The sequence below is a fragment of the Dendrobates tinctorius genome, unplaced genomic scaffold (assembly GCF_039654945.1).
Source record: "Dendrobates tinctorius isolate UK_male_01 unplaced genomic scaffold, ASM3965494v1 ptg000070l, whole genome shotgun sequence".
Taxonomy (NCBI): domain Eukaryota; kingdom Metazoa; phylum Chordata; class Amphibia; order Anura; family Dendrobatidae; genus Dendrobates; species Dendrobates tinctorius.
This window is the reverse complement of record NW_027361738.1, coordinates 41,235,764-41,263,409: the sequence shown is the minus strand read 5'-3', so window position 1 is coordinate 41,263,409 and position 27,646 is coordinate 41,235,764. Positions and strand designations below refer to the sequence as shown.

Here is a 27,646-nt window from a genome sequence, read left to right as displayed (position 1 = left end):
AGTTTTTTACTGCTGATAGGTGAAATACAGTGGCATTATGTGAATCTTCATGCCTAAGAGTGTCGACTTAGAGGTTGTCCAATGCTCATACATTGCTGGCTATTCCTTAAGGCCCCTTTACATTTAGCGATGTACCAGTGATCCCGACCACGATACGACCCGGTCAGGATCGCTGGTGCATCGCTAAATGGTCTCTAGTGAGCTGCCACACAGGCAGATCTCACAGCGATGCAGCAGCGATACAGCGGTCGTTACTTACCTTTCACATGCAGCGATCCTGGCGTCCTCCCGTCCGCGTCCACGCGTCGCTCGTCGGCGCCAGCAGGAAGCGCCTGACGAGAAATGGAGCTGCGCGATCTCGTGCGATCAGCGACAGACAGCGGGGGAGCCGGTCGGAGGTAAGTATCACACATAGCGATATTGCTGCTGCGTCACCAAATCGGTGATGCTTTAGCGATATTTCTAGCGATATCGCTATGTGTAAAACCCCCTTTAGGATAGGTAATCAATGTCTAATCGGCAGGGGTCCAGCACCCCTGATTATTTGAAGTGACCGCGGCAGAGTGCTGCACATCCGCCTCCTATACAAGCCAATAGTAGGCAGGTATGGAGTAACAAGCCCCGGCCACTACAAGTAGACAGCCAGGTTCGCAACTCTGTACTTCTGGTCGCCACCACTGATAACAGCTGATTGGCGGGGCCCCTTAGATATTGATGTCCTATCCTAAGGATAGGTGATAGGTCATCAATGAGAAAATAGTGGACAACCTCTTTATTGTGCAGAGATGACTGTCATCCTGCTCTTCACTTAGCACAGGGAGAATTTACAAACTGACTTTTGACAATTTGCTAAAGGAAAACTGTAACTTTTTTTTCATAAGATCATGCTCACACAATGCGTTTCCCAATTCATGTTGTGTTTGTTTTGTTTTTTTTTACAGTGGTTTTAAAATATGGCCTAAATACAACTTACTCAAAAATGTCAGTCTATCATATTTTAACTACAGGACTCAATCGGGTATATTTCTAAAGCGAAAGGTGTCAAAATTCCGGTGTAAATTGCGCAAAAAAAACATCAAATTTTAAGGCTGTGTACCCACGTAAGCGTTTTTTCGTGTTTTTTTAATAGTTTTTACCAGCAAAAACGCTTAAAAAAACGCTTACAAGAAGCATCCCATTCATTTTAATGAATTCCGCACTTTTTGTGCACATTGATGCGTTTTTTCCGCAAAAAAAACGCATCTCGGTAAAAAATGCAGCATGCTCATTAATTACACGGAAAAACCCACATTTCTAACTATATTCTATGAGCAGGAGGATGCTCCTGTAAAAAATGCATAAAAAAACACGTTTTTCCTGGGAAGGAGTCAGTTATTTTTTCTGCATACGTGGGTACATGGCCTAAGACTTGAGATAGATATACAGCAAGGAAATGATGCTCAGTGGTGTGTGTGGCCTCCACGTGCCTGTATGACCTACCTACAGTGTCTGGGCATGATCCTGATGAGGCCGTCAATGGTCTCCTGAGAGATTCTCTACCAGACCTGGATTAAAGCATCAGTAAACTTCTGGACAATAGTGCACATGAAAACAAGCAACTTTGTCTTCTACAACACTGTAAAAAAATAAATAAATAAAAATATACAGTATATAATTTTTTTTTTTTTTTTACAGCGTTGTAGACAAAGTTGCTTATTTTCATGTGCACTATTATAGATTTATGAAATAAAAATTAAAACGAGGGTTACTCCTTTTTAAGGAAGAGCTATTATAAATATACTGATCTGGCTTTTAATAATATATGTTATATTTCTTTTAACCTTAGAGACACCGTATGTTTTTTTGTTTTTTTTTTCTTTTTCTTTTTCTACACTTCCCACACGGAAGGAATTAGATTTCTTCCCTTTGTAAATTAATCTGTAAGCTTTTTTGTGTCTACCTACATTTAGCAGTGAGCTTTTGCTTGTCGGCTTTGTATTTGTGTAGAAACCTGCACAGGTGTAAGAACAATTTCATGAAACAAGCTGTCTGTGTTTTACATTTTTGGCATCGGTGGCACATTCTCCTTTAGTACCTGCCCTAGATTTTCTCATGATACCTGCAAGACAGCTTTGGTGGATGTCTGCGAGTCGCAGAAAGCTGGATTCCGGCCAGTTCTCTGATCTCATCGTATGGAGGAATTAATTCATGTTCTGCAAGAATCATTAAGACATTCTTAAAGAAATTATCTTCCTTTAGTAGTTACACTTCATACTTTCAGATAATGTTTAATTGGTTCTACTATTGGGGGTGTGTGTATCCATCTACGTAGATATGCACATACTCACTCGTCAACACTGGAATTTCAACACCAAGAAGAAAAAGTTGTGGGATTATGGAAATCATTGGATGGATAGACATGTTGATGGAATTCAAACGGCGGACTATTGGAAAGAAAATTCTCGAAAGATCTCGATTTATTCAGTATTGAGTATGAGTGCCGCACACACACATTCCTGCGCTTGCATGTCTTGGCTGCTGTCATTAAGGATATTAATGGTTGTCTGTGGAATATTCTGCAGCACTGAATGCACTTGCAAATCATCAAGATCCGCTGCTTGCAGCTCCCTTTGCAATTGCTGACCAATGACGTCCCTGATATGCTCGACAGGAGACGAGTCCAGAGACGTTGCAGGCCATGGTAGCAGATTTAGGCCATGCAGGCTGCTCACAGTAACACAAGCAACATGTGGCTTAGTGTTGTCATATTGAAAAATAGCTTCTGGGACACTTTAGAAAAATGTCTCTATCACAAGTTCCACCCGATGGGTACAGCTACTGCACAGTATGTCTCCCCTACCTTGTGTAGGACTAGTGTGGTGTTCCCTCATGAAGGCGTCTTCTTGGCGTTGTACAAGTGATGTGCAGTCCAATCTCCAGCTATCATTGCTACCTCCATTCCAGCCTCCATTGCCGACTTGCTCTGCACCGTGATCCCTTTTTTAGAATGGTGGCATGAGGTCATTGGAACACCTGTAGCCGGACATCTAGCTCATAGCCCATTGTCGGGAAAACGATTGATGATAGTTTGTGTAGACATTGTTTGATGCCTTAGCCACAGTATGATTGATGCCTCAGGCATAGTAATTGAGGACTAATTTCACAACCACAATGGGTCACTATGAGCCGTTCTTCTGATGATCCGTCTTTGCAGACGTTCACTTCTGTACACCTTTTGCTGTCATTCCAGTTTATCGCTGTTTTCCAACTACTGGGATAAACAACGTTGACCATGCTGACATTTCAGCCTATGCCGGAGTGACAAACGAATTGTATCTCAGTTCAAGAATTCCATTCCTCTCCATTGGTGATCAGTAGCACGTTGAAGAACAGGAAGCATCACACAATACTTGATCCAATTTGAGAATTCCGTAGGCTAAAGAAATTTGTTTTCAATCTGGCGCTTATGCCCCTCTAACATGCCACAGGAGGATTAGCACCAGGAGCTTGAAAATTTGATAATTTGCAGATCTTAGGGATACTTGCCACTTCTGCCATCTACATAAACTTACGACTCGTACTTCTTGATGTTGCATGCGCACTGTCTTTTTGAGCATTTCTTCTTTAGTGTAGGAGTATGTTCCTACAATACTGCGGACAGAAGAGGTGGAGCAGGAAAATTCTGAGTAACCAGTCATCTACCCCAACCCCCCGAAATCACCAGCATGTCTGTGCTTTCACCCTTTTCTTGCATTCTAACAAAGACCTATTTCTTGCCGTTTAGCAATTTCTGTGTAAATGTAAAATTAACCTTAAGTCCTGCTCTCACATGCTATTATACATTGAACTCAGTAATTGCACAGTAAGCATTGTACTCCATCCACCGGTGTCTTCAAGGAGCATTGCTTTGCAAAAAAGGAAATCTGCTGCGTAAATTGACATGCTGCAGGTGTAAAATTCACATAACTTTGCTGCAGATCTTTCTTTTTTTTTTGCAACACTGGTACTACGATATTGAGGGGAATTTGACCTGAAAATGTGTTGCGTATTTGACTCATCTGTTGCATTTTTGTTGGCGTAGTTTCCTATAGAAAAGAAGTTGATATATTGTAATATATCTTGTGATGACATTTTGTATATTTTTTCCCTAGGGCCCAGGTATTGGAAATGCATCGCTATTCAGATTTGGATTTGCTGGCGCTACTTTGGAAATCATTTTAATTTTATATCCTTTCTATACTGATCACTTATACATGTGTAGCTTTTTTTAGTCTGTTGTATTCAATCATATCAATAAATTGTAACCTCATGCTGTCATAGAATCGTAGAGTGGTAGAGTTGGAAGGCAGCCCCAGAGTCTTCGTGTCCAACCCCCCCCCCCCCTGCTCAATGCAGGAGTCACTAAACCATCCCAGACAGATGTCTGTCCAGCCTCTGTTTGAAGACTTCCTTTGAAAGAGAACTCACCACCTCTCGTGGCAGCCTGTTCCACTCATTGATCACCCTCACTGTTATTAAAAAAATACTTTTTTTTTTTTTTTTAATCTAAACTGTATCTTCTCCATTTCAGTTTCATTCCATTGTTTCTCGTGTTTCCATGTGGAAATGAGGAGAATAATGATAATCCCTCTACATGGTGACATCCCTTCCGATATTTGTAGACAGCTGTTAAGTCACCTCTTAGCCTTTTTTGCAAGCTAAACATTCCCAGATCCTTTAACCGTTTCTCATAGGACATACTTTACAGTTCTATCACCATCCTGGTAGCTCATATCTGAACTTGCTCCAGTTAAGGAAAGGAATCATTATAGCGGTTTACATCCGGTCAAGGAAAGCATCACTATAACGGTTTACATCCCTATGTGCGTGGTCAATGAAAGTCTTTTCCAAATGCGCAGATGGTTATTTTGCAAGTCTCTTAGGGTTGGACAAGTTAAAAATGTGTGGCCTAGCTTGTACATGGGCTTGAATGATTCACTCTAATCTTAGACTAGAGATCTAATGTACAACCATCACAGTTAGACGCTGTTCACATTCCCTTTCTGGCACACACTTGCGGCTATGCCTGAGGTTCTGTCTGAAACGCTGAATAATGAGGCAGAGCAAATCGATTTATATTCCTTCTGGAATCCGTTTGGCAGTATCATTCTTTAGGCAGAAAGTAGTAGAGTATGGCCTGGTTCACATTGGCTGTACATTGCAGCTTCCATCTTTTTTTGTTTGTAAAAAAAAAAACCCCAAGATACTTGAATATTGTAAATTAGTTCTATTCCTCTTTTGTACGTATTACCTCTGCACCAAGTGATCTTTTCTAAGGGGGAAAAAAACTACTTGTCCAATGTGCTAGTTTGGAGGACAAGTTGGGTTATAAAGCCTAAGTACCGTATGTAACCCTGCAGGTGTCTCTGCCTTCAGTGCATCACTAAATACAGCTTCTTCTACAAGCCCAACAAAAGGGCAGAAAATTCTGTGTGCGAAAGGTAAAATAAATAAACTTTCTAATATACTTTTGTATTTGAAATCCGCATTTATCGTCCTCCACGTCGTTCTCACACGAGTATGGAACTAGGAGGGGGCTGTCTGTTGGCAACGTTCACTAGGTAAACCAGCTCTGTTTCTGGTTCGGCATCAGCCATGATGAAGGGGGCTGCCTTACACTGGGTTCCAAATTATTATGCAAAAAATATTTCCTCATATTTTCTCTAAATTACCTATATGAATAGCAGTCATTGTTATTTTCCAGTCATCTAATATTCTAGTATAATTGCAATGTTTTTGAACAAACTGCCTATGAAAACAGTATATTTTTTTAAAATAAGAAACACTCAAAATGCACTCCAAATTATTATGCACAGCAGAGTTTTCAACCTTTTTATTTTGAACAAAAAAATGGTCAATTGTGAAATTATAAGCATTATCAGCTTATTACAAAATGAAATCAAACAGTTTTCAAGTCAAAACTTTATTCTAGGTGATGTTACATTTGCACATAGGACCCCTTGTTCGAAAGAAGCTTCTGAACTCTCTCGTCCGATGAGTTTGTCAGTTTTTGGATGGTTTGTGCTTCAATTGTTTGGCATGTGGACAGAATACCCTCCCAGAGCTGTTGCTTAGATGTGAACTGCCTCCCGCCATCATAGACACTCCTTTTGATGATGCTTTAGAGGTTCTCAATGGGGTTGAGGTCAGGGGAAGATGGTGGCCACACCATAAGTTTTTCCTCTTTTATGCCCATAGCAGCCAGAGATGCAGATGTGTTATTTGCAGCATGAGACGGTGCATTATCATGCAAGAAAATGATCTTGCTGCGGAAAGCACGGTTCTTCCTCTTGAACCATGGCAGGAAGTGCTGTTTTAGAAACTCCACATAGATTATGGAGTTCATCTTTACCCCTTCAGGGATCCTAAAGGGGCCGACAATCTCTCTCCCCATGATTCCAGCCCAAAACATTACTCCACCTCCTCCTTGTTGGCGCCTTAGCCGTGTTTTCATGGGGTGTCCATCAACCAGCCTTCCTCCACTCCATCCATCTGGACCATCGAGCATTGCACGGCACTCATCGGGGAACAGAACAGTTTGGAAGTCAGTCTTCATGTATCGTTTGGCCCACTGGAGCCGTTTCTGCTTGTGTGCAGTGGATCGAGGTGGTCGACAGGATGGCTTACGCACAGCTGCAAACCTCTGAAGGTCCCTGCATCTTGTTGTTCGGGGGACGTTGGAGGCACCAGCAGCTTCAAAAACTTGTCTGCTGCTATGACAAGGCATTTTTGCAGCTGCTCTTTTAACCTGACGCAATTGCCTGTTGGAAAGAGTCCTCAATTCTTCCTTATCAGCATGCACACGTGTGTGCTGGGAATCAGCTACATACTTCTTGATTGTGCGATGATCACGATGAAGTGTCTTGGCAATGTTGATTGTAGTCATGCCTTGACCTAAATACTCCACAATTTGTTGCTTCTCAGCAGCCGACACATCCTTGTTCTTTCCCATTTTGGCAAAAAATGTAGGCTGCTTAATAATGTGAACAGCCTTCTTAAGTAGTCTTGCCTTTATTTGGACACACCTGCCAAACTAATGTGCACAGGTATCTGCAATTGCTTTCAGTGATATAAAGAGCCCTGACACGTCACCATCAATGAGTTTAAATGACAAACAAAAAAATTCTAACCTTATCACTCCTAAACTCTTTTGCATAATAATTTGGAACACAGTTTAATTAACTAAATGTTTAGAAAGTATATTAGGAAGTTTAAATCTTTTACATTTTTTGGGACGACAACCCCTCTGCTAATCATCAATGTTTGTGTTTTATACGTATATAAATGTGTATATGGGTCCGATTTTGTGTTTAAGTACTGTAATGGGGCGTACATTTTATATATACCCAACCATTGTAACAGGGGAGATTAGTAGAAGCTCTGCAGTGTTAGGATATTGCTAGACCCCCACTGGCGGCACCCTGGCCCAGTGAAAAAAGTGAATGGGATGGATCGCCTTCATTCTTAGAATCTGCAAACCCTTTTAAGCACTATTGGACAATGGAATACATTATTTCATAGGGAGATACACCATTGATCAAATCCTGTAATGTCACCATCCATTGACACTGTTAAATTGCAAGTTATAGTTTACTGTGCAATAAAATTAGCCTGGTTAAAAAAAAATATATTTACTGTATATACTCGAGTAAAAGCTGACCCGTGTATAAGCCTAGGCCCCTAATTTTACTACAAAAAACTGGGAAAACGTATTGACTCGAGTATAAGCTGTGTATGCATTGTCCCCTCATCTCTGTCCCTGTATGCATGGCTCCTCATCTCTGTCCCTGTATGCATGGCTCCTCATCCCCATCCTTGTATGCATGGGTCCTCATCCCCATCCTTGTATGCATAGCTCCTCATCCCCATCCTTGTATGCAAGGCTCCCCATCAAAAAACTTTAAAAAATAAACCATCCTACTTACCTTCACTTCGCTCCCTTGCAGTGTCCTGTTCCAGTGCCAACAGCTGCTTTATACTTGTAAACAGTGCATGGCAGGGACATCATGCGCTGCTTACAAGCAGAGCACGGATGCCGGAATACTCGCTGCGCTCCACATCAGGACTTTGTGCGTGGAGAGCCGTGAGTATTCATTGCTCTTAGTAGCAAGCACAGTGTAAGTCTCAGCCAATATTCACCTCTCTCCACTCCCATGAATGAATATTCATTTCTCTTAAGTAGTGGGCACATGTGACCGCCGGCAGCTGCAGGAAGCCAGCGGCTGAGGCTGACACTGTGCGCTGTTATTACAGAGAAATGAATATTCACTGCCAGTGCAGTGAATATTCATTTCTCTTTAGCAGGCACAGGAGTTAGCCACAACAGCCGGCTCTTGCCTCATGTGACCCGCTGCTCCGCCGCTCCCTCTCCATCTTCTGGGACAATGACTTGAGTAAAAGCTGAGGGGGTCGTTTTTGGCACAAAAAAATGTGGTGAAAATCTCGGCTTATACTCAAGTATATACGGTATGCATTTCCTTTTAAATTTTTTTGTAACTCATAAGAAAGAAATAAAATTAACGTTTGTCTTGCTCAAGAAAAATAAGAAGGAAAACCTAAATCAGAAGTCACTTTGGCAAGTAAGAACAAATTTGATGCAATTTTAATGGGGAAAGAATCTTGGACTATAGGGGGTAAAACGCGTCGGGAAGATAAGTATAACTTTTCTATTACATACTTTGCAAGGGACCAGACATTTCATACATTGTAAGTCGTCCATTTCCATTTTTAACTTTCTTCTTTACGCCTCACTATTTTTGAGGGATTGATCTCCCGGCCAATGGATGATTTGTCTGGCCTTTTTTCATGGTTGTTTGTGGTGGGCTCCTGTTGGAGATAGACAGCTGGATTAAGTGCATCTATGGTTAGAAACGGTTTATGGTAGACCATGAAGGAGTGGGGACGCCAATGTCTATGATATTTCCGGCTGCCTCCACAGCTAGGTAGGTAGGGCGCCTTTTTTTCAGACATTTTGGGATTTTTTTTTTCTTTTTAAATTTAGGTGTACAGAAGTCTCCATGACAGATGATACTGTCTTGCTGACAGATTACAGCTGCACTCTTCTTATGTTATTTGCAATTTGAAGAGGCGATATCTTCTGTCTGATTCACATTCGTCTCCTGGACTAATGGGAGGGCGTGAATCCATCAGGTTTGCCCCACTACAGGCACTTAAGGTTTTTTTGTGCATCCATCAGGCGTTAGAGTGCTTGAGCAAATGTGCTGTATTCTTCCCGAGTGGCTCTTCCATTATTCTTAACTGTCACGCAGCTATCTGATGGTTTCCTCTGTGGTCGGCTTCTACAGCCTGCGTTTTTTTGGAAGTTTTACACCAAGGAAAGACGACACAACAATGACCAAGGTAAGAGAAGAAGCTGTGTGATAGATAATGGTCATCCCCATCATACTTTTCGCACCTATTCAAAATCCACCGGCCAAGCTCCTGGCAGCGATCGTCATTTGTTTGTTACCTCCGTAAACAGAACAAAATGAAAGATTTTCAAAATGCGGAGTGAGTGGGAAAAGGGGATGTGCGCTCTGTTTAATTTGGACGCCATCCATTCATTCGATAAAAAGGAGAGAGACTGCAATTACTGGGCTTGTTAACTAGCCATAGAAACGGTGAAAGGGAGTTTTCTTTCTTCCCAAAGGGACCGTATTGCTAATGAGTAACTTTGTGCGAGCTGTACTTCTCAGCCGGCTTGAAGTCTGAAGAACCTCGGCTACTGCGAGGAATACAGGCCGCCATTCACATTTAAATCATTAAAATAAGACTGGAGGGGCCCATTCAATTACGTCTTCCAAGTTAAGGCTAATTTGACAGGACAATCTGACACCAGGCTGAGAAGAATGAAACTGTTAAGTAACGCTTTGACACAGATGTATACATTTATTTTTGTTGGATATTCCCACAAGCTGGCAGAGGAGGTCAGTAACTAAGGAGCAAGCATTGTCCTGTTTAATTGCCCATATGACTTTTTTTTTTTTATTTCCCCCTCCCTTCTCGCTTTTCCTTTTTCTGGTGTCGCTTCTGCTCTCGGCTGCACTATAGTTACAGTACTCCAATTTACTCCTTGAAAGTTAATGATTTGGAGAGTCCATTTTATATGAAGTAGTACCCCTTTAAACTGATACATGGACTTGCTTAAAAAAGTTCAGATTCTGATTCAAAATTTATCAAATTTACAGAATAGAGATTGAGTTCTGATCCAGATGTGATTTCAAGACCTATTCCTAACCAAATATATATATTTCCCATTGAAGCATTGTTTGGCCAATAAGTCTCCTTAAACTGGCATGTCCACAAGAAGAGATGTTACCCTGTAGACCCCAGAGGTCTCCCGTATAGCCGAATCAGGTCTCATGCTTTTCACTGAGGAGGGGCAACACTCCAAAACACATGTCTGCAAATTGATATTCTGGTTTGGCTTTTATCCCAAGTCATGTGGCAAGGCTCGTTAAATGGACTTTTAAGACTGCCTATTTCAATAGGTGGCGCTAGAGTTTAATTCCTCTAACTCACTTACTTGCATATTTAATTTCCCAGAAGAGCACTGCATGGCCAATAAGTCTCCTTACACTGACATGTCAGGCATCTCATTCTTCACAAGGAGAGGCGTTACCATAATTGGGTCTTAAAATCCTAATAATGTTAGCCATGGCCTGTTTGTAATATGATTGATTGGATACCATCAAGTCCACTCAGTAGGAAATTGTAATGTGTGTTTCTTCCGTCGCAGATTATTGGCAACTGTGTTTCTATCCTGGTGCTAAGTTCAGCTCTACCTGTCATGTCCAGAACATTAGGTAGGTCTGGGTTTTTTTTTTTATTATTTTAATTCTGTTATCAGTTTTGGTAGATTTCTGTGAATTGTGGTCTGAAACATTACATATTTTAATTCTTCTGCTCCGGCTGTTGATTATGGCCCGCTACCTGCTTGTTCGAGCTTTCAGACCTGTACTAACGCATAATGTAAAAACCAACAATTCAAAAGACTTGTCTTGCCAGAGACATGGAGGGATGTCCCTATAATGGCCATCCATATTGCCTTATTGACAGGTGAACTTACAGAAGTGGTGGGTCTTTTGGCTCAATCACTTTATCTAGCTGATGATTATTACAATAAAATTACTTTATACCAATATGTAAGAAAATTTTGCATCTGGCCAAACAACAAAAGACAAATTAATGTTTTGCGTTTTAACTATATTTCAGTAATTGTCTATTGAATTTTAGTTCCTATAAATGAAGATATTTGCAAATCCATTTACAGTTTTTCTGATTAGAGATGCTTGAGCCTGTTATAAATGATCAAGGATTGCCAAAATTGGTTACCCCATTTAAAAATATTAGTCGTCTATCAACACAATTGGTGATAGATTGTGATCAGTGGTGCCCCACAACAACTAGTTCAGAGCTCCAAGCCTTTGTTTTGGATGAATTTGAATGGCATGATGGACACACATGCACATGATGGACTGGTGGAGATGGCCAAGTACAGCACGTGGCTATCTAAGTCAGTCTCATAAACATTGAATGGAGAGTTAACGCAAATGTGTGATCACTGCGCCAGTGAAACTTCTCCAAGATGAGGGCTTAGGACCGTTGTAATGATCAGTGTAGCCTCCAGCAAATATACAATGATCACTTATCCTATGAATTTTTTAATTGGATAACCCCTTTTATTGATATTTTCCAGTAGTCTCGCTATATACAGTTATGTGAGAAACTAAGCTAGAATTCTGTTTACGTATCATGGCATAAAAAACATCTGATCCTTAGGAGCTCTTAAAGGGAATCTGTTACTAGGTTCAACCCATCTAAACAGTGTATATGGGCATGTAGGTCATAGGAAGCTGAACAAAAATGATACCTCGACATCTGCGATCCAATATTTTATTACAGAAAAATCCAATGGTTTTCTTAATATGTAAATGAGTTGTTAAGATCTATGGGCCAGAAATGAACTCTGGCGCAGATTCTCAGTGAGATCTATTATAAATGAAAGGGGACATTGCCAGTGAGAGACATGTAATGACTGACAGTCTGCTTTCCTGATCTACATTTGTGATAAAAGTTGTGCAGCGAAAGAGCGCACAAAATAGGGTGATCCTATTAGAGAAGGCTAAAAAGGAAAAATTACGATAAGGCTCACCCAGGGGGATAGCATGGTAACCCCTGGTTTAAATGGTCCATCGGCTGCCTTGTGGCTGGGGGAGACCTCCAGGTAAGTCACCAGAAGAAAAAAAGCACTCTAAAATAGGCAGCGTGGCTGGAACAACAGATTGCCTTTGTTATTAGGTAAATACGATCTCTGATAAGCCACAACACATGACAAATTACAGTGTCATTTTTTTTTTTGCCAAAATGCAGAAGCTGTGTGTGAAAAATTAAGTCCACCCTTACTGCTAGTCATTCATTCTACGGTGATAAACATTTTCAACATTCTTGAATGTTTTCCAATTGTAAATAATTTTTCCACTCAGGGACGTCCTTAAAAATTAATCCCATGGATAGACTGTGCAATGCTCACAGAAATTGCAAAAAAAAACTCACCAATAGGTATAGCTCAGACTCTAAAGTTAGCATGTTTAAACGGCTTGTCTGATCACAACATATTGACCTATCCACAGGATCACTCATAAATATTAGCTGTGTGTTTGGTGGTGCAAGGCTGTGGCGGGCCACAGGCTTCCACAAAATGTCTGTGGAGTCCCCCGCACTTCCCATCCTTTTCACTGCGGTCAGCTTCGGGTAAAATGGCTGCCGGAGGAGGTGGCGCATGTGTAGGTTGAGGTTTTGGCTCCTGAGATCCCAATGTGGGTACAGTGGGGAAAAAAAGTATTTAGTCAGTCAGCAATAGTGCAAGTTCCACCACTTAAAAAGATGAGAGGCGTCTGTAATTTACATCATAGGTAGACCTCAACTATGGGAGACAAACTGAGAAAAAAAAATCCAGAAAATCACATTGTCTGTTTTTTTTCATTTTTTTTGCATATTATGGTGGAAAATAAGTATTTGGTCAGAAACAAGCAATCAAGATTTCTGGCTCTCACAGACATGTAACTTCTTCTTTAAGAGTCTCCTCTTTCCTCCACTCATTACCTGTAGTAATGGCACCTGTTTAAACTTGTTATCAGTATAAAAAGACACCTGTGCACACCCTCAAACAGTCTGACTCCAAACTCCACTATGGTGAAGACCAAAGAGCTGTCAAAGGACACCAGAAACAAAATTGTAGCCCTGCACCAGGCTGGGAAGACTGAATCTGCAATAGCCAACCAGCTTGGAGTGAAGAAATCAACTGTGGGAGCAATAATTAGAAAATGGAAGACATACAAGACCACTGATAATCTCCCTCGATCTGGTGCTCCACGCAAAATCCCACCCCGTGGGGTCAGAATGATCACAAGAACGGTGAGCAAAAATCCCAGAACCACGCGGGGGGACCTAGTGAATGAACTGCAGAGAGCTGGGACCAATGTAACAAGGCCTACCATAAGTAACACACTACGCCACCATGGACTCAGATCCTGCAGTGCCAGACGTGTCCCACTGCTTAAGCCTGTACATGTCCGGGCCCGTCTGAAGTTTGCTAGAGAGCATTTGGATGATCCAGAGGAGTTTTGGGAGAATGTCCTATGGTCTGATGAAACCAAACTGGAACTGTTTGGTAGAAACATAACTTGTCGTGTTTGGAGGAAAAAGAATACTGAGTTGCATCCATCAAACACCATACCTACTGTAAAGCATGGTGGTGGAAACATCATGCTTTGGGGCTGTTTCTCTGCAAAGGGGCCAGGACGACTGATCCGGGTACATGAAAGAATGAATGGGGCCATGTATCGTGAGATTTTGAGTGCAAACCTCCTTCCATCAGCAAGGGCATTGAAGATGAAACGTGGCTGGGTCTTTCAACATGACAATGATCCAAAGCACACCGCCAGGGCAACGAAGGAGTGGCTTCGTAAGAAGCATTTCAAGGTCCTGGAGTGGCCTAGCCAGTCTCCAGATCTCAACCCTATAGAAAACCTTTGGATGGAGTTGAAAGTCCGTGTTGCCAAGCGAAAAGCCAAAAACATCACTGCTCTAGAGGAGATCTGCATGGAGGAATGGGCTAACATACCAACAACAGTGTGTGGCAACCTTGTGAAGACTTACAGAAAACGTTTGACCTCTGTCATTGCCAACAAAAAAGGATATATCACAAAGTATTGAGATGAAATTTTGTTTCTGACCAAATACTTATTTTCCACCATAATATGCAAATAAAATGAAAAAAAAAACAGACAATGTGATTTTCTGGATTTTTTTTTCTCAGTTTGTCTCCCATAGTTGAGGTCTACCTATGATGTAAATTATAGACGCCTCTCATCTTTTTAAGTGGTGGAACTTGCACTATTGCTGACTGACTAAATAATTTTTTTCCCCACTGTATGTGCTGCCTCCGGGAGTCATTTTCTTGAAGTCCATCGCAGTGAAGAGGATGGGAAGTGCGGCGGATTCCACAGACATTTGAAAGGCTGGGGATCATCGTAGCCTTTCACCGCCTAACACGCCCTCCTCCCAGCCTGGGACCCGCTGCATCGCCACACACCTGCCACCGTGAGCTTCCTGCAGCAGCGACCCTGCCTCTTGGGACCCTGCTCCACTGCGGTCAACCCCCTCCCCCATAAGCTTCCATAATAGCGGACTATAAGACGCATCCCCATTTTATTCCAAAATTGTTTTTCCTATTTTCCACCCAAATTTTGGGGTGCGTCTTATGGTCCGTAATATACGGTATTTTAGAGTCAAATGTGAGGCCATGTGTCCAAAAAGCTAAAGCTTGACCGAAACGGATTTATGCAAAAGACAAAGATCCCAAGTGCACCAATAAATCTACATCAGAATGGTATAAAAAGAAAAGAAGTCCAAAAAACTTCTCCAGCCCTCAACCCAAGTGAACTGTTGTGGCGAGACTTTAATAGAGCTGTGAATAGATGAATGCCCCCAGACCTCAATGAACGTCGGCAACGTCCTAAAGAAATGGGCCAAAATTCCTCCACAGCGATGTGAGACACTGATGGTCCTACATAAGATGATTCATTCTTGTTATTGCTGCCGAAGGCCGTTCTACAAGTTAGTTTTTCACACTCTGCTTTTTGACCAAGTTTTTGTAAACAGAAAATTACTGTGCCATTTTATTTGTGTTTTTTGTTAATCTAAGGTTTCACTTAACTAATTTTAAAACCGTCTAAGGACCATGTTTTGTCTTTTACTATCATGTCGTTTCTGCATAAAACAATACAGTTCAAAGAGGGTGTAGTTTTTCTCGTGACTGCATATATGTAGTATTTATTACAGAAATATTGGGGCAGCACTGAAGGAGAAGGTTGCGTTTTTACCCTTGTCACTTTTTTGACGTGCCATTTCCTTTTTGTTTTCTTTGACCAGATAGGATTAATTCTTCTGTCTTAAACTAGAGGGAAAAAAAAGTATTAATCTGTGTGAGTAAACAGATATAAAAATACTGTGGGAACTAACAAATGGCCTTTGTGTGGCCGTTCCTTCTTTGCGTGATTCTAAAGCTGATTTTGCGTGCAGAGTAATCCAAGATTGTCGGTAACAGTCGGTAGTAATGTACACCGGTCATTGAGAGGAAGGGCGCTTGCTGGGCACAATTGTTGTTACAAAGAAAACAAATTAATAGCGAAAGCCACTTTTTTTTTTTTTTCCTGCCTCACAAACCACATTCCTGAAGAGTTTGCCATAGAGATAAATAAAAGAATAAGATAGAAGGATGGTACAATTAGAAGACGGCTAACAAATGCACAGACACAGCTGTCCAAACAGGATTAATAGACTGCATTAGGGTACAGTGAGTCATGTGGTGCTTTGCAAAATATCAACCTGCATTGCGCTACATGTTCTGCCTGCTGCTTCCCTATAGATGAAAGGGAAGGAATACGCTGCACAGATTCACGGCCTTCTCACAGTGCTATATATGGATACCTTTTTTTTTTTTTTTTTCTTTTTCAATTTAAAGAAGTAACAGGACTGACCATGATGGGAAAGGCAAACTGAAAGAAGGACAGGTCATAAAGTAATTCAGCATTAAATAAAGACACTTTAGTGAGTAACGTCTGTACAGTCAGTGGTGAATCCTCTGCAGCTCGCCTGTACATACATAGGCTTTCTTAAAAAAAAAAATAAATAAATGAAGAGCATTTTTAAGAGCGTTCAATTGCAGGTGGTTATCTTTTTAATTTCCTTTTATGACTCTCATATCCTTACAACTTCTGTGTTAAAGAAGCATAATAATAAACCATAGTATCAGAAAATGCACCAATGTGTCAGTCATTGGCGTAAAAAGAGTCCGACGGGCCCCAGTGCAAGGTTTAGACGTCATCCCTCCTTCTGCTCCTTGTTGGTCAGATATTTGGGCTCTTGCAGTGTTCTAAATCCTAAAAAACATCACAAGCCACTGTATGTCCCTTCTCTTGGTTCCCATCCTGGTATATATCCCCCATCCTGGTATGCATATCCCCCATTCTGGTATATATGTCCCTTATCTTGGATCCCATCCTGGTATATATTCCCCATTCTGCCACTGTTCTTTTAATGCATAGGAAAAAAATGATCCTACTCACCTTCCCTCCACTCCCTCACCACTCGGCGTCCTCTCCTGTGGGAGGCAGCTGACTTTAGCGTACAAGCGGCGGAAGCTAATAACATCACTGCCATGCACCCCGACATTAGCTGGTGGCCTGTGATTGGCCACCAGGATGTATTGCAACGCTATAAGCAATACACTTCAGCTGAATATGCGTCAGGGGATGCACGTCCAGTTGAAGATTGCGTCAGTTGGGCCCTCACACATACGGATCCAGTCACGACCTCTGTGACAGCCATAGTTACGCCGCCGGTGTCAGTGTTGTTTTCTTCTTATCACCTCTTGAGGACCAAAATCTCATTAGCCTCTTAACAATCATGCCTGTTTAGGACTTAAGGACTAGGGATTTTTTATTTTGTCTCTTTCCAAGATCTATAACTTTTATGAGTGCTTATTTTTGCATAGTTCTTTTTGCACAAGAAAAAAAATCCACTTTTGTTTTAAAAATTCTGTAAGAGAACAATTCTTATTTTGCAAGTTCACATAACTGGTAAAATGTCTTGCCTATGGCGCACAGACTGTGTGACCTATGAAGAAATAATGGCTTTTAACAAGACATTTAAAAATTATCCCTTTTTTGGGATCAGCAATAGGTTTGTTTGGAAAGTGAATAAGCTGTGGCTTTTAACAAGGTCTCCAGAAATTAACTTTTTGTTTTGGAGCGGTTTTAATTTATTTTATATATATACCTATGTCAACGTAGGATTCTCAGCGGTAGTATAAAATACAATGGAGAGGCAGGAGATGTGTGAATGTCTAGTGGCAGGAGCACAGTATAGAACATGGACAGGAAGGAGCACAGTGTAGAACATGATGGCGAGGCAGGAGCACAGTGTAGAACATGATGGCGAGGCAGGAGCACAGTATAGAACATGATGGAGAGGCAGGAGCACAGTGTAGAACATGATGGAGAGGCAGGAGCACAGTGTAGAACATGATGGAGAGGCAGGAGCACAGTGTAGAACATGATGGAGAGGCAGGAGCACAGTGTAGAACATGATGGAGAGGCAGGAGCACAGTGTAGAACATGATGGAGAGGCAGGAGCACAGTGTAGAACATGATGGAGAGGCAGGAGCACAGAATAGAATATGATGGACAGGCAGGAGCACAATGTAGAATATGATGGACAGGCAGGAGCACAGAATAGAACATGATGGACAGGCAGGAGCACAGAATAGAACATGATGGACAGGCAGGAGCACAGAATAGAATATGATGGACAGGCAGGAGCACAGAATAGAATATGATGGAGAGGCAGGAGCACAGAATATAACATGATGGACAGGCAGGAGCACAGTATAGAACATGATGGACAGGCAGGAGCACAGAATAGAACATGATGGACAGGCAGGAGCACAGTATAGAACATGATGGGACATGTAGGAGCACAGTGTAGAACATGATGGACAGGCAGGAGCACAGAATAGAACATGATGGACAGGCAGGAGCACAGTATAGAACATGATGGGACATGTAGGAGCACAGTGTAGAACATGATGGACAGGCAGAAGCCCAGTATAGAGCATGATGGAGAGGCAGGAGCACAGTATAGAGCATGATGGAGAGGCAGGAGCACAGTATAGAACATGATGGATAGGCAGGAGCACAGTGTAGAACATGATGGAGAGGCAGGAACACAGAATAGAATATGATGTACAGGCAGGAGCACAGTATAGAACATGATGGAGAGGCAGGAGCACAGAATAGAATATGGTGGACAGGCAGGAGCACAGTATAGAACATGATGGACAGGCAGGAGCACAGTATAGAACATGATGGACATGTAGGAGCACAGTGTAGAACATTATGGAGAGGCAGGAGCACAGTATAGAACATGATGGCGAGGCAGGAGCACAGAATAGAACATGATGGACATATAGGAGCACAGTGTAGAACATTATGGAGAGGCAGGAGCACAGAATAGAATATGATGGACAGGCAGGAGCACAGTATAGAACATGATGGAGATGCAGGAGATGCCCGACTGCATACGCCAGCACTGGAGCCTTGTAAGAAAATAGACCAGACTAGTGCTATAACCTCTTATTTTCTGTTCTGTGCATGCAGGAATCACTAGATTCGATCTATTGGGTGACTTCGGGAGATTTAACTGGCTGGGCAACCTCTACATTGTTCTTACATACAATTTCATATTTGCCATTGTGACGACGCTGTGCTTAGTGCGCAAATTCACCTCCGCTGTCCGGGAAGAGCTGTTAAAAGCAATAGGTAATGTATAATTTTCATTTCATTAATAGATTATGGCGGTGTTCTCCAAACAGTAGCTCTAGAGCCACATATGTACAGTAGATCCTAATAAAGACCAGAACCAGTAAAGTCATAGCTCGAGAGTCCAAACCATACCACTGCAGGTAAAAGGGCTGTCTACAAATACCTGCTTTTAATTGCACTGATTCTAGGCTGCTTCATGTGTCCCTCACGGCTCGCATCCAGTTCTGCTGCCTTCCTGTTAGCTCTCAGGCTGCCCATGTTCCTGCTGCCTTTTGCTTGGTCAGTATTTGCACTGAACAGATGCATGCTCAATCCAATGTAGTAGATGTAGGATACTGTGCAGCAAAATGGTCTTTGGAACTTTATAAATGATCGAAGAGCTAGAATTTTCTGTTGTGGGCAAAATGGTCCCATGTCCTAAACCTCCTTGACTATCGGATTACAGCGTAGAAGTCCTATTGTAGGTGCATATGGATGGACATTACAATTTTGGGTCCGTCAGTGCATCTTATTGAGCCCAGACCGACTGTGTAGCAAGTCATTCACCGGACTGTTTACATGGGCCAACAATAAACTATTGGATCAGAATGATTGCTAATAATATAGTTTTCTTCTCATAAAGTCTGTTCTTGGCAGTTGATTCTGTTGGCAGAGGGCGATGAGGTCATGTCCTGACGAGATGAATGAGTATTTGGGGACGTGCACACAACGTTAAAGGTGTTGTCCACTACTAGAGCAACCCTTTCTCGATCTAAACGTTTAGCTCCAATGAAATAAAAAAGCCTATACTCCCCTCACGTGCCGGCGCCGTTTCAGCGTCATCGGCACTCTCATTCCCGGGGCTCTTGTGTGGTTATATGAAACTGTCTCAGTCTACATGCGAATTGAACATGAAGTGGAAGTCAGGGATCAGCTACAGTCCTGACATCCCATTCATGTTCAATTTGTACGAAGGCAGAGACAGCTACTCCAACGCTGATAGGCCGCCGGACGTGTCTTGTAACTGCACGAGAGCCCCAGGACCGCGAGTCCCGACAATGCTGGATCGGGGACGGTCGTTGTGATGGGTAGCACTCATCTCCATATTATTCTATGTGGACCTGCACATATCCGATATTTTTCTTCGGACCTAATTGATCCGAGGAAAAATTCTCAGCATGCACGAGCCGCATCCAATTATCAGATCGCGCTCGGCAAATCAAGTGTATGGGTCCATGGGAGAAATCAGACCGTACTTGGTTGACCTCCTTTTTTGTGCAGTGTCCCTTTTTTTTTTTTTTCTTTTCCTTTTGTGTGGTCAGGTTTTGCCTATAAAATTGCTGATAAAATGGTGATCTCTTATGTCTTCTACTAACATTCTATTTTTTTTTTTTTTCAGGTTTAGATAAACTTCAGCTGTCCAATGATTCCAGCAATCCACCGTCCCCAAATGGGCATCAGAAAACACTGTGAATTCCCCCAATCCTGCTGCGAGTGACACTCCTCAGAGCTCAGGACATGGCCGGTGGCTCAATACATCACTGTTCTTGTTCACCCAAATCTAGAAGTAGAGGTCGTTGTGGCCACTTTCTTTACTTTTGTGAAGGGGACTTTGATAATCTTTCCTTTTTTTTTTTTGCAGAATGTAACTTTCTGAACTTCTACCTAGAAAGAACACCCAACTTGGCAGATTGAGCCTCATGCATTAAATGTCCTTCAAAGAAACGGTGTGTGCCGACTCTGGTTTCCTGAGACAACTCGGCTGCATCTTCTGAGACTTGCCATGTATGAAGTTCATTGTGCCACGTGGCCATCGTATAGTAGAAATTGGGGTCAACCTTGCTGGTTTCAGTATTTCTGTCTTACTGGATTATTTGTTCACCCGCTCCTCAGGTTGTCATTAAATACTACTTTTGAGAAATGTGTAACATCCAAAAAACCACAGGCCCAACTTATAGAAATGATATAAAGGCATTGGCTTAAAAGCCTCAAGGAGGTTGCAGGGGAATCATGTCAGTAGAGTCAGTGTGTGATGGAGGCTGATACTACAACCGCTACATACTGTGACCCCTGAATAGCACTGATATTATGTGACCCACAGTAGCTGAACCGCCTATGGGTTTACACAGGGATTGACTGGGCCAGGCCTAATCAAGCTGTAACGTGTCCCTTTCAATCTCCTTTTCTTCTAATGCTACTTACGTTTCACCACATAGTGCTCATATAGCGTATAGCTCGGACGACCACTACCTCTCCCTCCCCCCTAGACACATGCACGCTCAGTACATTTGTTGTAATAGTGGGAGTTGAGGAATTTGGTGCTGATCCCTTCCTTCAAGAAAAATATATAAAGCGGGGAAAAAAAGGATTTGGTGTTGTAATTCAGAATGCAGGACCATCCTCTTCTGTTGGGGGGAGAGTCTGGAGCCCTCCTCACATAGATTGTTTGATGAAACTGCGTACTTGGCTAGGACTTGCCAGTCATCTGTGTAAAAAGGGCATTTGGGGTTTGTGCACACAGCATTACATCACCAGAAGGAACTGCATGTGTTGTCCTATGGGGTTTTTGTGAACCTAGGTGTAGTACGGCCTTTGTCCCATGGGGCTTCTGTGGGCCTACGGCCCTCATCCCATTAGGGTTTCCGTGAACATAGGTGCTGTACGATCCTCGTCCTGTGAAGTTTCTGTGGGCCTATGTGCCTCATGGCCCGAGTCACATGGGGCTTCTGTGAGCCTAGGTGCAGTACGGCCCTCATACCATGGGGTTTCTGTGAACCTAGGTGCTGTACGATCCTCGTCCTGTGAAGTTTCTGTGGGCCTATGTGCCTCATGGCCCGAGTCACATGGGGCTTCTGTGAGCCTAGGTGCAGTACGGCCCTCGTCCTTTGGGGCTTCTATGAGCCTAGGTGCAGTACGGCCTTCATCCTGTGGGGCTTCTGTGGGCCTAGGTGCTGTATATACCATATAGGGTAATGAGAGAAGAAAAAGAAAAAGGCTACCTGTAATCGTGTGCACACTCACAAAAGTAGATAAAAAATATGCAGTTTTATTGGACACAAGACAGAAACAAGCACAAGAATAATAAAAACAAAAGATGTAGCACCTCCCTTACATAGGTATTGTGTTCATTCATTTTTTTTTTTTGTTTATTGTGGCACGCCCTAATCCCTATCTTTATCCTATATAGTGCAACACTGATCCATAAAATGTCTGTGTACCCGGGGTCTAACATCTTCCAGCATTTTCCCCTTATCAAAAACTGTTAGTATAAGATGCTAGGTTTTCTATTCCCAGACCAGATAACCATTTATGTAGAATAATATTGGAAGTGTCAGCCTTCAGCGTTACCATTAGTAGTAGTTTTAGGCCTCCACATTAAGAGCAGACAATGACTTGAAGATTGGATACGGGATGTCTCACATCGGAGTCCCTGGATTATAAGCCAGAAGGCCTGCACTTATGTAAGTGATCAGAAAAGCAATTCTCACAATCCCATACGAGATATTAATGTTCCTATATGTAGTGTTCCTATTGGTGCTACATACATGTACGTCTGAGTGCGATATTCCTCCATCTGGTTACATTGCCATAAGGGAAATGCGCCTTTATAGGTCAGACTGCAGCCTTGGTGCACTCACTGTAACGTGTGTATTTTGGGCTCTGTCCCCGAGACCAGATTTTTGGCTCCTACAGCAGAGGTGTTTGTTCACAGCCGCATCTGTGTATACGTCGAAAGAGCGCTGAATCTGCAGTAAATATGGATTTGAGGCCTTTGATGCAATAATACAGTTTCTGTAAATACAGATTTAACTTTTTTGGCACTTCAACATGTTGAGTTGATAGAACCTTATCCAAGGGAGAGCATTCACTATCTAAATGGGTAAATAATTCTGTACCCATTAAAACTTCATGTTATGTTTAGTGGTCGTGGCTCTGTATTATACAGAGCTCCCGTAGACGTAGCTTTAGAAGCTGGATACCCACAACAGCCACTAGGGGGAGCTCACTGCATACTGTTTGAACATTGAGGACAACATTGCTGGCAGTATTTTATGTTTGTCCAAGGGGGTTTTGTGCTTTCTATCAGAAAAATGGAGCACTATAGAAAAGCTAAGAAATTGATCAGTAGCAACTGCAGGTCATATATAACCTGTTAATACAAACACAATGCGGTGCCTTATGGCTACATTTTGGGGTAGTGCTGTGATGGCGGGCAGTTAAATGACAAGGATGTGTAGTGTTAATAATGAACATGCAGCTAGCACCGAAGACATACAGCAACATAAAGCTTCCTCCGTGTATGCAGAGGCCTTCCACCAATTAATAAAGTACTGCACTTCCGTTTCTCGGAAAGCACAATGCTGACCTCACTAAGTGTAGTAGGTTTGTAAGCACAAAGAATGGCTCACTTTCTGGAGTCCCCGTGTCTTAAAGGGGACAGAACTGTAAACTTCTCAGGTCGTCCTGAGCTACATACAGAATAATACTGAGGTTACAGGGGGTCAGATCACAATCCACGGCGTGGCAGATGCAGTTTTGTTTCTTTTACCCTCATTCTCATCAACACATAGCGTGTAACGGCAGCCGCTGTGTGCACCGAGAGTTGTACAAACATTGAAGGAATCAAATGTAAACTGCATTACTGCCATGTAGACTATACTTATAATAATGAGGTGCTTAGCGTACAAATTGGCCAATTGGTGTGTGCCCACCAGCCACTACAAGGCACACTTTTCTCTGACCATTTCTATCAGAAATGCCTCTCCCAGGCCAAACTCTCACAAATTATTTCATGGCTCCATTGTGGGGGTAATTTTGATCCGTGACAAAGTTAAAAAAAAAAAATGTCTCCTCGATATTCTTCTGCTCCCCCCATACACATGGTCCAAAAAACCACCTACATATGAAATGCACCATAGACTATAATGGTCACGTGTTCTATCTGTGCAAAAACTGGACAGCACATGTACATCTGAATGAGGCCGCAGATTGATTGAGGGGGAGTGCTTCATGGATTATGGAGGCAGAGCTGTTTTTTTTTTTCTTGCAATATACCATTGAAGGTGGTGACTACCACCATAGTCGGCTCAGCATTCCTACCTACACTTTAAATTTCTAGGGAGGGGGGGGGGGAGAGAGTATGTCTGATAGAAAAGGTCAGGGTCCCGTCAAATGGGGCACCCTAGTGTGGCTTGTGGGGTACACACGGGTAGGACAACTTGTGTGCCAAGTATAATCTTCCGTATATAGCAGTAATGCAGTTCATATATTCAATGTTTGCATAACTCTTGGCGCCCACAGTGACTGCTGCACTGTTAGATGTGTGTATGTATATATATATATATATATATATATGTCACAGTAACATTCAAGAATTCTGTTGTTCTAGGCTTCCTCATATGTGAATCTCTCATTCTTTGTACATACTATATACATGTCACTTCTCAGACCGCACCCAAGTATCTTAGCGCCCCTAGATGTGTCCCACCGGGGCAGATATGTATTTCATGAGCAGAGAGGCCTCGGCCACCAGCTTTATACATGCAAGTTTAATTTGAATAGCTGATAATGCTCCGGTCACATCACGTCTTTACACCCATGCAGGTATATTGTGGGAGTATTCATCTCACGCTGTACTGTAGCGTATGTTGGCCATTGAAAAAGGTGCACAGCTAAAGAGCCCATCCTGGATGCGGATTGCGCACACCAATCTGCTCTGTACACATTCCTCATTCATAGATGTAAAGCGTACTGTCTTATCTGAACCCTTCAGGGACTGAATTGCTAGATGTATACAGCGCTCTCTTCAGTCATCCTGTTACCGTCAGTTCTGTTACAGAGAATCTGTCACCACTTTTTTTTTTTTTTTTCTGAGTAGCATTTATTTTTAATGTTATGACCTTTTTGTCTGTTGCAGATTTGCTGTTTTTCTGATTGACAGTCCTCAGTATCCAGGGGCTCCGGCTATCTCCACCCTGCAGTACTGATTGGCATTTTTCTGTATATATACTGTGCAAGCCTAACGCTGTAAGTCACTAGTGTACGGGTTAGCACTCATCATTGAGAAGACTAGAACACCTGCAGCAGATAAAACAGTATTGGTATGAAAACTACAGCAAGAAGTCATTGTCCCAGTTCCATTTTACGCTGACCACAGATCTGAAAGTGTAAACTTGCTGCTGGATTCTCTCTAGGAACTTCCTAGTGCATGCGTGCATTTATTAATGCAAAGGGAGTTATTGCGAAATGTGGAGAGTCTGTGCGCACGGTCAAGATCCACCTTGGTGGTAATTGAAACGCTCACATCTCCTGTACAATGGTCAGTCTGATCTCTGATCACAATGCACGGACTGGCAGTGTCTCCTGATTGGAGCTTGACAGCTTCATATATCTCTGAGGCTGTCACACTCACTCCGGGAGATGTGCCGTCAGTCCGTGCATTGCGATCCAATAGCAGACCAGTGATGGCGGACGTCTGAAAGAGCCCTCATCATGTCCGCATTTGTCAACTTGAAAAATGTCCTCTCTAATTTAAAGTACACTCCATTATAATGGTCTCTCTATAAACGCTGGCAAAAAACTAGGGCTCCAAATCATCAATTTTCACCAGATTTCTTGTGCACAAGTAGTTGACGTGTCTCTATGTGTGTCACTCCTAATTGTGCGACAGTCCTGTAACTTTTGATGGTTTTTAAGCCAGCTAGGTTTTTTTGAAAGTTGGCGGCGCTTCATGGCAGTGTAGCCTAGCACAGGCAGCAGAGTGGCATAAATGATGAAGACCGGGAACGTCGTACATTTCTTGTGGCGGCACACGGAAGCTGAGAGAGGCGAAAAATGCTTAATGAATTTGATGCATTTTGCTGTTCATCACATAGATTGGCGTCCAAAACATCGGCCATAATAGGGGCCGAAGAATCTGATATACAGTATGTGAATTCGCTACCATGAGCATCAGTAATCATTCTAGCTGAATTCATCGAAAAGTTTTCTGCCTTGTATAAACCAAGACTGTAGCGTTTCCATTTTTCACTCCATGGCAGAATCCCAATGCTGACCTCCATTTTAGATTTTCTGCATTGACCGTCACCCTTCCACTACAAGACAATCGTCAGTAGGCTTCTATCTACAAGGTACTGTAGGTTGGCGACAGTGGGCTACTGTGGCAGCTTAAGAGTAACCAGTGGTCCGTGGTACCATCCTGCTGTAGATCCAAGATGGAGCATTGTTGGTAATTATAGTGTCAGAAATACTCCGATCCATTACTACAGAGATATACCAATGTATAATGATGCAGCCTCTTGTGATCATACCTCTGTACTCTCGCCTGCGGCGTTCCAGCTGTTGTGAAACAACTTTCCGGCCACCGGAACCAAAGGCATTACAATTTCACAAAAGCTGAAGAGCCACATCTTGTGGACAACTAGTCTATGTCCTTTGTGCAGATACACAGGTCCGTGCACATAGACTAGTACGTGAGCCATAAATGGTGATGCCGTATACTGCTACTAATCCCGATGGATCAGTTCAATCTATAGTGGAAGCAGCACATCTTCATAACGTGGTCAACTATATAAATCCATTTAAAGTCAATCAGCCGTTCCCTATCCGCCTGTTACATTTTAAGATTTTTTTATAGCAGATTTTCCACCCTAGCGTCATTTCATGTTGATTTTAGAATGTTTCCCCTCCCTTTATGTAGAAGCTTGCACCTAATGTCCTGTATGTTTACATGCGCCTAACATCCGCCTTCACCACCTCACTTATGTTTTACCTTATAAGTTTCAAGTCCAAATCTCGTGTTTACCCAACTTCTCTTCTCCTTTATAGTTAATGGAGAATACACGAAGTATGAAATGTGAACAGGATCACTTCAGAACGTTTTTTAGTTGTGGTCTGTGCTTTTTCTTATTTGCGTTCTGTATGTATTTTACTGGATTTTTTGTAAGTGTTTATATGTTCAATAAACTTTTCTGTGTTTCCTAATTCTCTGGTTTATGAGGGTTTTTTTCTTTCTGTCCCTCCAAAAGGAAGGTTAAATCTGAACGATCTCTGGCTTAAAGAGAAGTTAGGATTTTCTAATTATGACGGAAGATTATGATTACACACACATATGTATATGAAAAAAAAGCTAAACAAAAGTACACATTTGGTATATCCGGAATGATCCGACTTATAAGACTGTCCCACCAGTTAACCCGTTTAGTGAACACCACAAAAAATTATGTATTTTCATCATACCTCCCAACAAAAAGTGGAATAAAATGCATTAAAGACTAATATATATAAAAAAAAAGTACCGCTGAAAACGTCATCTTGACCCACAAAAACCAAGCCACCATACACATCCATCACCAGAAAAATAAAGTTATAGCTCTCACAATAAAGCGATGCAAAAAAAAATTTTCTTTAAGTTTTTATTGTGTAAAAGCACCAAAATACAAAACTATATAAATGTGCTATCGCTGTAATTGTACTGATCCAAAAAAATAAAGGTACCTTATCAATTATACCACACGTGAAACGGCATAAAAAAATCCAAAAAAAACAATTCCTGAATCATTTTTTGTTCATTCTGCCTACCAAAAATTGGAATAGAAAGCGATCAAAAAATGTCGTGCCCAAAAAAAGGTACCAATAAAAACATGGACTCATCCTTCAAAAAAACAGACTCTCACATGACTCTTGGCTGAAATGTGGAAAAATTATAGCTGTCAAAATCTGGCGATGCAAAAACTTGTTTTTGAAGAAAAAATAAAAGTCTT

General features: G+C 42.1%; 1 protein-coding gene across 3 annotated transcripts in view; it reads left to right on the top strand.

The window, feature by feature from the left end:
* The window catches only part of LMBR1 (limb development membrane protein 1), a 161,065-nt gene extending 134,198 nt beyond the window's left edge, over window positions 1-26,867 (top strand). For 2 of the 3 annotated variants that reach the window (XM_073581597.1, XM_073581598.1), the window contains exons 13-17: window positions 4,131-4,204; window positions 9,288-9,378; window positions 10,757-10,823; window positions 18,741-18,902; window positions 20,284-26,867. In XM_073581597.1, coding sequence (XP_073437698.1) covers window positions 4,131-4,204; window positions 9,288-9,378; window positions 10,757-10,823; window positions 18,741-18,902; window positions 20,284-20,357 — 468 coding nt within the window. In that variant the 3' untranslated portion in view covers window positions 20,358-26,867. Of the gene's footprint in view, window positions 1-4,130; window positions 4,205-9,283; window positions 9,379-10,756; window positions 10,824-18,740; window positions 18,903-20,283 lie in introns of those variants that run through there. The other variant, XM_073581599.1, reaches the window with a different exon arrangement.
* The last annotated feature ends 779 nt before the right edge of the window (window positions 26,868-27,646 follow it).